Genomic DNA, 10,192 nt, shown 5'->3' on the forward strand with positions numbered 1-10,192 from the left:
GATCTATGTATTTCTGGCCCTTTGACTCGTGTTAATCTACATGTTTCTATTCAGACTGAAAACTACAGGTTGCTTTTCATTAGAAACATATATTTTATAATGTTTTATATCATCTACATAAATCTCCCATTCTCTGATTTATTTTCCACTTCCTGTACTTCCAGCACCACCTGCTGGCAGAACAGAAGTGGAGCCTTTTTTTTTAAAGGGGCCATTCACATTGTTTGTGTCTCTTAAAGAAACACTTCTGTCCAACTGTATGATGAAATTTAGCCCTCACACCTCTTATGTTTACTGTTCATGATTTTCAGTCACTTCTCTTTTTCAGTGAACAAACCTCCTCCCACTTTGTCCATTTTTACCTGTGAACAGTGAAGAGAAGGACGCACACCTGAGGCTGAGAGGGCAGGCTCACAGCGTTTCACCCAGGTAAGAACTTATCAACAGGTTTTAACAGACCCTCCACAGTCAGCTTCAGTATCAGTGATTAAGGACACAATCAACAGGTAGATACTTTCAGATAAATCCATTTGTAGATCCGTTTGTAGATGTATAGACAGACAGGTTTATGGATGGATTTAAAAATGTATAGACAGATTTATGTAAATGTATAGACAGGTTTGTAGACGTATTTATAGATGTATAGATCTCCTATACTATCTATATATCTATCTATGTAGATCCTCTATTGTATAGAAGTGTGCAGATTTATGGACATATGTTTTAAATGTGTAGATAAAGGTATAGAGTTGTAGTTGTATAGATTTTTAATATACAAATTTTATTACATGAAAAAGTTGTAGATTACAAATGTATAGATTTATACTGTCTGTCTACAGATGTATATCTATAGACATATTTACAGATCAATAGAGAAATAGATATATTATAGATTTCTATAGAGAGATTTATAGATTAGAGAAACTGATCAACACTACCGTTCAAAAGTTTGGGGTCACGTAGACAATTTTGTGTTTTCCATGAAAACTCACACTTTTATTTATCAAATGAGTTGCAAAATGAATAGAAAATATAGTCAAGACATTGACAAGGTTAGAAATAATGATTTTTATTTGAAATAACAAATTTTCTCCTTCAAACTTTGCTTTTGTCAAAGAATGCTCCATTTGCAGCAATTACAGCATTGCAGACCTTTGGCATTCTAGCTGTTAATTTGTTGAGGTAATCTGGAGAAATTTCACCCCACGCTTCCAGAAGCCCCTCCCACAAGTTGGATTGGGCTTGATGGGCACTTCTTGCGTACCATACGGTCAAGCTGCTCCCACAACAGCTCAATGGGGTTGAGATCTGGTGACTGCGCTGGCCACTCCATTACAGATAGAATACCAGCTGCCTGCTTCTTCCCTAAATAGTTCTTGCATAATTTGGAAGTGTGCTTTGGGTCATTGTCCTGTTGTAGGAGGAAATTGGCTCCAATCAAGCGCTGTCCACAGGGTATGGCATAGCGTTGCAAAATGGAGTGATAGCCTTCCTTATTCAAAATCCCTTTTACCTTGTACAAATCTCCCACTTTACCAGCACCAAAGCAACCCCAGACCATCACGTTACCTCCACCATGCTTGACAGATGGCGTCAGGCACTCTTCCAGCATCTTTTCAGTTGTTCTGCGTCTCACAAATGTTCTTCTGTGTGATCCAAACACCTCAAACTTTGATTCGTCTGTCCATAACACTTTTTTCCAATCTTCCTCTGTCCAATGTCTGTGTTCTTTTGCCCATATTAATCTTTTCCTTTTATTGGCCAGTCTCAGATATGGCTTTTACTTTGCCACTCTGCCCTGAAGGCCAGCATCCCGGAGTCGCCTCTTCACTGTAGACCTTGACACTGGCGTTTTGCGGGTACTTTTAATGAAGCTGCCAGTTGAGGACCTGTGAGGCGTCTATTTCTCAAACTAGAGACTCTAATGTACTTGTCTTCTTGGTCAGTGGTGCAGCGGGGCCTCCCACTTCTCTTTCTACTCTGGTTAGAGCCTGTTTGTGCTGTTCTCTGAAGGGAGTAGTACACACCGTTGTAGGAAATCTTCAGTTTCTAGGCAATTTCTTGCATGGAATAGCCTTCATTTCTAAGAACAAGAATAGACTGTCGAGTTTCACACAAAAGTTCTCTTTTTCTGGCCATTTTGACAGTTTAATCGAACCCACAAATGTGATGCTCCAGATTCTCAACTAGCTCAAAGGAAGGTCAGTTTTATAGCTTCTCTAACCAGCAAAACTGTTTTCAGCTGTGCTAACATAATTGCACAAGGGTTTTCAGGGGTCTTCTAATCATCCATTAGCCTTCTAATGCAATTAGCAAACACAATGTACCATTAGAACACTGGAGTGATGGTTGCTGGAAATGGGCCTCTATGCACCTATGTAGATATTGTATTAAAAATCAGACGTTTGCAGCTAGAATAGTCATTTACCACATTAACAATGTATAGAGTGTATTTCTGATTAGTTTAATGTTATCTTCATTGAAAAAACAGTGCTTTTATTTCAAAAATAAGGACATTTCTAAGTGACCCCAAACTTTTGAACGGTAGTGTAGATCAATATATGGATTTTTAGGCAGTTTTCTTCCAGTGTGTTTCTACCAGTGTTTTAAGTGTAAATGGACGAGTCGTCGTTTTTACCCATCATGCTTCAGTGATTGATCCTAAACAGGTTTTTACACGTTTTCACTAATTTATGAAAAATGAAAACCTAAAATCTCTCACTCCCAAGTCTTCAGACCCTTAATCCTGGTCTTTGTAGGACCCCCCTCAGCAGCAGCTGCACCTCCAGTGCTGCAGCTCAGACACCTGGACCAGGATCTGCTGTAGCTCTGCCTACATCTGAACACACACACACACACACACACACACGCTGACCTTCCCTAGGTTCTGACCCCCCACCATAAACCTGATTCTACCCTGACCTTTAAAACCAGGTCAGGTTCAGACCAGCCAATCATGATGGTCCTGACTCTGATGGTTTAGAAGTTTACCTAGTCCTCACAGAGATCTGGGCTCTGCAGCTGCTGTGTTTTTAAAAACAGAACTAGCATCAGATCTGTGTCTGTTGTTTGTCAGGACAAACTTCTCTCCAGGTGAGGTTCTGTATGTCTGAATATTAACATGGTGAATACAGATTTTCCCTCCTGGTTCATGTGATCATTAAAAATCTAAGACATCAATCTGACTGGGTTATCTGTTTCTGCTCTGCAGCCTCCATCAGTCCTCATTACAGATCAACAACTCATTAATCATATCAGACGTCAACATTCTGATTTTAACGAGTTTAATTGAATCAAGCTTCAGTCCAGTGATTAACATCAACAGCTGGTAATAAAGCACCACTCAGCTGTTCATCGGCTCCTGTAGGTCTCAGTCTGGTTGTAAAGTATTTCAGATATAACACAGGTTAAACTGTTTTGACCACACCCACAAAGGTTTGTCAGCCAGTCATGGAAAAATGACATGTGACATCATAGATCAAAGCTGAGGTTCAGGGTCCAGACGTGATGAGGACTTATGTTCACACTGGTTTCACTCATTAAACCATGAACATGCAGATCATTATTCATTTTTTCTAATTTTATTCCTGATTAAACAACAAAACAGGAATCAACCGACAGCCAGAAGAAGAACAGAGAAGTCTTACCTGCAGCTGATCCAAGTGAAGCTTCACCTGAGAGACAGGGCTATTTATGTAACACAAACACACACAGACACACACACACACACACACACACAGAGTCTGCAGGTAGAACCAGTCCTCACAGTGTCAGGTTTTATTCAGGTCTCACTGCAGCTCAGTTCTGCTCTGACCTGAATCAGGATCCTGATTACCTGAACTGTACCAGACTCTAAAAGAACACAACCTGGATTTAACAAAATCCCTAAAACATCAGGTACACGACTCGATCACATTCTCAGTTACAGTCTGAGGAACATCACTCATCCATTCACCTTTATCTGTTCACCTTCATCTGTTCATCCATTTACCTTCATCAGTTCACCTTCATCTGTTCAATTACAGATTTTTATCCATGTTCATGACCCCACAGTGCTGACCTCTGACCTCCGACACTCAGGTGAAAAACATTAACACCTGAGAAATGTCAAGTTGACACCTGACAGGACAATCCAACACTAACACACACGCACGCACACACACACACATACACACACATGTGCACTCTCGTGAAAGCAGCTGTTTATTGTTTCATTCAAGTTTCTACAACTTTTGATGAATGAAGGAATTTTATTAAGAGTTAATTACAAATGTCCATCAGCTGATTATCAGCTGATGACCAGGTAATGATCAGCTCATTCTCATCATTGATCAGTAATGAAACAGGTCACCTTCATGTCTTATACAAATGACTGAAACATTTAATTTTTTCTCCTGTTTTTCACGTGATTGTTTTCTTCCTCTGTGACACTAAACTCAGCTCTGGGCTCTGGATTGTCAGCAGGGCCGGATTCACCTCCTGAGGGGCCCTGCCCAAAAATTTGTTGTTGGGCCCCTGCTGACCCCCCTCAGTATTTCCTCAGACAGAAACCAGCCAGTGTCCCAGAGCTGAATTGATTAGTGGATTTAAATTAATTGGCAACAATACTGATAATTGATTAATTGTTGAAAATGAAATTTCTCAGGTTCAGCTTTTCAGGTGAATATTTGCTGCTATCCCACTTTTCTCTGACTGTGAACTCAACATGATAGAACGACACCAGAACCACAGGTTCAGGGAACAGTCGATCAATTGATTGATAAAGACAACAGCTGTCAGATGACAGGCAGTCACCTGCTCTGTCTTGTTGGAGATGACATCACTTTGGACTAAAAAGTCGTGATGGATGTTTTTCTTTATTCTGACATTTTACAGCCTAAAGGTCAAATGATCGGTGTTAGTTGCAGTCTGTGGATCCTCTATGTAACAACACACCAGATCCAGACCAGATCTAGACTAGATCCAGACCAGGTTCAAGTTGTTTCTCACAGAGGAAACCAGGCTTCAGTCTGGTGCTGGTCTCACAGATACTTCAGGTTTCCTCAGTACATGAGGTCAGCTGCCCCCCCACTCAGAGCTGCCTCTTTGGTTTCCTGGAAGGGAAACTTGATTCCCGCTAGTCGGATCAGCAGGATGTTGAGTCCTTGGAGGAGGAAGATGAGGAAGAAGAGCCAGAAGGATCGGTCGTAGCTCTCGCTGTATGTCTGGTAGACGAAGTTGACCTCGTTAAAATTGGCGATCTGGTCTGACAGGTGATGGAGCTTAACCTCTGACGCAAACAGGATCATAACCAGACAACTGGACAGACCTGCAGGACAGACCGGATGTTAACCCAGCACCTGCTGTCAGGGCCTAGACACAGAGAAAACACTGGACTCTGATTGGCTGGGAGGTTAAAATTAAAACAATGAGTGTTGGCGTCTGAGGTAAACAACCACAGCTCTGGGCTGTTGTCTGAAGGATTCACAGAGTCAGGTCCAGGCATTAAAGTTAGAGAGAGGCAACAATTCAAGAGGAGCAGCACCTGGGGACCATCTCACCTGTCATCACCAGTTATTACTAACATCTCACCTGTTATCAAACCCACAGCTGATGAAAGGTGATGACAGGTGATGACAAGTGAGATGTTAGGGATGACAGGTGAGATGTTAGTGATGACAGGTGATGAAGGAGAACTCGAAGGGGGGAGGGGCGCAGAAGGAGGATTATACCTGTGTTAGAGGTGAAACCAAAGCACAGAGGGGGAGGAAATGAGCAGGGGGTTGTTGTCTCTAACTAAACAACAACAACTGTTTCAGGTTGCCTCTCTGAGTAGCCCCTCCCCCCTCTGATTTCCTGCTGTGTTTTATTCCTCTCGTGCGTCGGGCTCTGTTTCTGTAATTGGAGCGATTACTAAATAATAAATAAATAAATAAATAAACTGCTGAACCCGGTCAAGAAGGAACTTCATATCCCAGCATGCAGTGGGCAAACTTCATGACAACATGTGTATTCAAACACACTCAAAACCTTTGGCACAACAGCCATACAGCTTTGTACTCTGACTGCTTGTTTATTAGTATGATGCTGCATTAAAAGAGGAAGCTGTTGTCCAGTGTCTGTGAGTAAAGACTGATGCCTCCTCCGCTGTCTTTATGTCTTCATGTCTTTATGTCTTCATGTCTTCATGTCTTTGTCTTCATGTCTTTATGTCTGCATGTCTGTCTTCATATCTTTATGTCTTCATGTTTTCATGTCTTCATATCTTTATGTCTTTATGTTTTCATATCTTCATATCTTTATGTCTTTATGTTTTCATGTCTTCATGTCTTTATGTCTGCATATAAAGACATGTCTTTATATTTTCATGTCTTTGTGTCTACATATCTTACATCTTTATGTCTTTATGTCTGCATATCTTCATGTCTTTATGTTTTCATGTCTTCATGTCTTTTTGTCTGCATATCTTTATGTCTTTATGTTTTCATGTCTTCATGTCTTCATGTCTTTATGTTTTCATGTCTTTAAGTCCTCATGTCTTTATGTTTTCATGTCTTTATGTCTTCATGTTTTCATATCCTTATATCTTCATGTATTTATCTCTTCATGTCTTTATGTTCACATGTCTGCATGTCTTCATGTCTTTATGTCCACATGTCTTTATGTCTTCATGTCTGCATGTCTTTGTCTTCATGTCTTTGTTTTCATGTCTTCATGTCTTTATGTTTTCATGTCTTTGTGTCTGCATATCTTTGTCTTTATGTTTTCATGTTTTGATGTCTTTATGTTTTCATGTCTTTATGACTGCATATCTTCATGTCTTTATGTCTATGTCTTTATGTTTTCATGTCTTCATGTCTGTATATCTTTATGTCTTCATGTTTTCATGTCTTCATATCTTTATGTTTTCATAACTAGATGTCTTCAAGTTCTTATGTCTTTATGTCTTCATGTCTTTATATTTTCATGTCTGCATATCTTCATGTCTTTATGTCTGCATATCCTTATGTCTTCATGTTTTAATGTTTTCAAGTCTTCATGTCTTTATGTCTGCATATCTTCATGCCTATGTTTTCATGTCTTCATGTGTTCATGTCTGTATGTCTGCATATCTTCATGTCTTTATGTCTTCATGTCTTTATGTTTTCATGTCTTCATGTCTCTATGTCTTTACATCTACATGCTCTGAGGTGATGTCAGTCAAGTTTACTTATTTTTCTCTTTGAGGCAGAGTTAAACTGTGGAGCTCAGTGGTGAACTGAATCTTCTTTTATCAGATCTACCAGCAGAAAGCTGTCACACTGTCATCAGGGCCGTATTGTTCAAACTGCTGCGAGACAAGTTCAGGACTGAAGATAAAGATAAAAGTAAAAATCCTTCACTTTTACTCACAAACCTCAGATTAAAAACTAAACCAGTTTGGTGCATCAGATGAAAATGAATCTGAATAATCATTAGTACCACAAGTCACTGACAGACATTTACAGACAGACAGTAAGGAGGTGTTTCTCACAGCAGATGACGGTCCAGAGGTAAAGTCCCATGGGGCCTTGCAGTGTTTCATAGGGTCTGCCGAAGGCGTTAAAGAAAAAGAAGCCGGTGGCCACAGAAGAGAAGAGGATCACAACACCACAGAAGAAGATGACAGTGACATGGAGGCCCACTGGGATGGCACTAAGCAGGTCTGGGAACACTGGGAGAGAGAAGAAAGAAACCAGCAGGTGAGGGGAAACTCTGACAGAGCTGCTGAGCCATTTACAAACCTCTGTGACAGTGCAGGTGAGCATGGCCAGGTGAGAGACACACAAACCTGTGGTGGCACCCGTGACGTATTTTAATGAGATGACATGTAGCAGGTTATAAATAACATTAAACAGAATTTATGAGACGTGTACCATGGGGACTTGACAGGACAAATCAATTAAGCCTAAAGAAAGATAAATTATATTCCTGCAGAAACGTGGCTATGACCTCTCTGACCACATGATGTGACAGTGTGTATCCCAGCTGATGGACATGAACATGACCACGAGTCTAAAACCTGCTTTGTGCACTTTAAAGTTATTTCCTCCCACTGTCATACAGGTGATTCTCTGCTGGCTAACTTGTCAGTTTTAAACATGAACAGCCTAAACGCTAAGAGACTAGAGGGCTGCCCCTCACCCCTCACACTGTTGGTGGATAGCCCTGGGTCTCTCAACTTGTGGCTTAAATCATCCATCAGAAATCCAGGTGTGGACCAGGCTCTGACTCTGGACCAACATGTGAAGTGTCTGATTCACTTAATATTGCAAAGCTCAGTACAGTATGACAACCATCCATTCCCACAATGCAGAGTAGTAAATGGGTGTCTACAGTATTACCACAAATGTTTATTTAACACAGTGCAGTAACATGTGTTTTAAAGTGATGCTGAAGTAGCCATTAGATACACCTGTTCACACCTGTTCACACCTGTTCATACCTGTTCACATTTATTCATACCTGTTCACTTCACACCTGTTCTCACCTGTTCATACCTGTTCACATCACATCTGTTCACACTTGTTCATTCCTGTTCAAACTTGTGGTCATCTCTGATGGAGCCACAGTAACTGACTCTCAATCCAGCTTCTCATAGTCACAGTGAATAACTCTCATTGTGTCTGAATATATTTCCTCTACAGCAGCAGGAGGTTGTTCAGAGCTCAGTCAGAGGGTCAAACAGTGTCGAAGTGACTGACTGACTTCATGAGGTTCTGACTGTCTCAGCAGCTTCAGCACAGAGTCAGGGCCATGAGAGCTGAGACTGTTTCTCATGTGTGATAAAAAAAACTTAATGTAATGAGCAGAGTGAACTGTCTGCACTTCATTCATTCACTCATTCACACACTCACTCATTATCTCACAGACCTCAGTCAGAGTAGCTCATGTTCATAGATTCTGAAATTCAAGGTCACTGACCTTAGATCTGATGAATTCATATGATGTCACAGGGAAACTGAATTCATGTGTGATCCCAGTCCTCAGACAGGAACAGAGCCGCTCTGTGACCTCATCAGAACTGGTCCAGTCTGATCTGGTCCAGTCAGGCAGAAAGCTTGTTAGTGAGGGACGAATGCTCTCATTAACTGGGACTAGTATTCACTCTGCACTGCACCAGTGCAGCCACAAAGAGGCTTCTTCAAAATGGTGAGAGCTAAACCAGACCAGTTCCTGACAGTCCTCACAGGACTCCAAGACACTTTGCTGGATCTGGATCAGCTGTGCCTGTCTGAGGACCTGAGAGCCAGATTCAGTCTGACCTGCTGCCTTAACGCATTGTTCATGTTGTCAGGTCTCAGGTGCACATAGACGATGATGATGATAATGTTGATTTAACTTTCATCACCACCGTTTGACAGAACAGAGCAGCTTCTGTCATTATTGATGAATAAGCTGATCAGTGGATTAATCACTAAATGATTTATGTTGTCATAGAAACAAGATGATGAGCCAAAATCATTCATCAGATATGATTTATTGATTGATGGCTGCAGGTGTAGTTACCTGTAGTTACCTGAGTCACCTGTGTGGTTGGAAACACTCTGAGTACAGTCAAAGTACTAACAGCACGATGCAGAAGTAACAGTACTGCATTCAGATCTGACTAAAGTAAACTACAAAAGTATTATCAAACCAATGTACTTCAAGTACCAAAAGCACTGATTCTGCAAGGTGGACGTCAGGGTCTGGACCTTCAGAATCCGTCAGGGTCTGACTGTCTGGACTTTGAGGCCTATTTAAAGTCGTTTTAATGATTCAGACTGTGTAAATAATTCATGTAATAATTCAGGTGAGCTCACATCTGTTCCTCTACCTGTTGCTTCATGCTTCAATTTCTATATAACGACTCAAACACGTCACCTCTGCTCCGACCTGTAAAACCTGGTTCAGTCCGGATCAGAAACTCACATGAGAACCTGGACGGTCTCCCTCCCAGTCCACACTGTTTCACCCTCTGTCCGTGGAACAATCCGTAGCTCAGGTCTCCCAGGAACTTGTCCAGCTCGGGTCCGGTGGCATTGACCAGGTCGGCCCCGGTCCGACACAGCACGGTCCCGTTGAGCCAGTACGGTAGACCGGTGGCCACCGCGGCCGTGAGGACGCAGGAGAAGCCGATGAACCCGGAGAGGGAGAAGAGGAGCTGCTTCTGTCGGCTCGGCATGGCGGGAACGATGAAGGCTGGGTCAAA

The 10,192-nt window shown here is 41.6% G+C and overlaps 1 protein-coding gene across 1 annotated transcript; it reads right to left on the reverse strand.

Moving 5' to 3' along the window:
- Positions 1–4,190: 4,190 nt before the first annotated feature.
- clrn1 (clarin 1) lies at positions 4,191–10,165 on the reverse strand. Its single transcript, XM_071496774.1, has 3 exons — positions 9,913–10,165; positions 7,493–7,672; positions 4,191–5,308 (listed from the first exon to the last, which is right to left on the reverse strand). The coding sequence occupies exons 1-3, from the start codon at positions 10,163–10,165 to the stop codon at positions 5,043–5,045; spliced, it is 699 nt and encodes a 232-aa protein (XP_071352875.1). The 3' UTR covers positions 4,191–5,042.
- Between the last annotated feature and the right edge of the window lie 27 nt (positions 10,166–10,192).

Source organism: Trachinotus anak, unplaced genomic scaffold, assembly GCF_046630095.1.
Source record: "Trachinotus anak isolate AG129_WGS33_773 ecotype Australia unplaced genomic scaffold, CSIRO_AGI_Tana_v1 ptg000014l, whole genome shotgun sequence".
NCBI classification, from domain to species: Eukaryota; Metazoa; Chordata; class Actinopteri; order Carangiformes; family Carangidae; genus Trachinotus; species Trachinotus anak.

Excerpts from the sequence above, each read along its gene's own strand:
- clrn1 (XM_071496774.1), bottom strand. The coding sequence starts at position 10,165 with ATGCCGAGCCGACAGAAGCAGCTCCTCTTCTCCCTCTCCGGGTTCATC. Across the intron at positions 7,673-9,912 it reads GAGACCGTCCAGGTTCTCAT|TGTTCCCAGACCTGCTTAGT; the intron begins GTGAGTTTCTGA and ends TCTCTCTCCCAG. Across the intron at positions 5,309-7,492 it reads CCTCTGGACCGTCATCTGCT|GTCTGTCCAGTTGTCTGGTT; the intron begins GTGAGAAACACC and ends TCTGTCCTGCAG.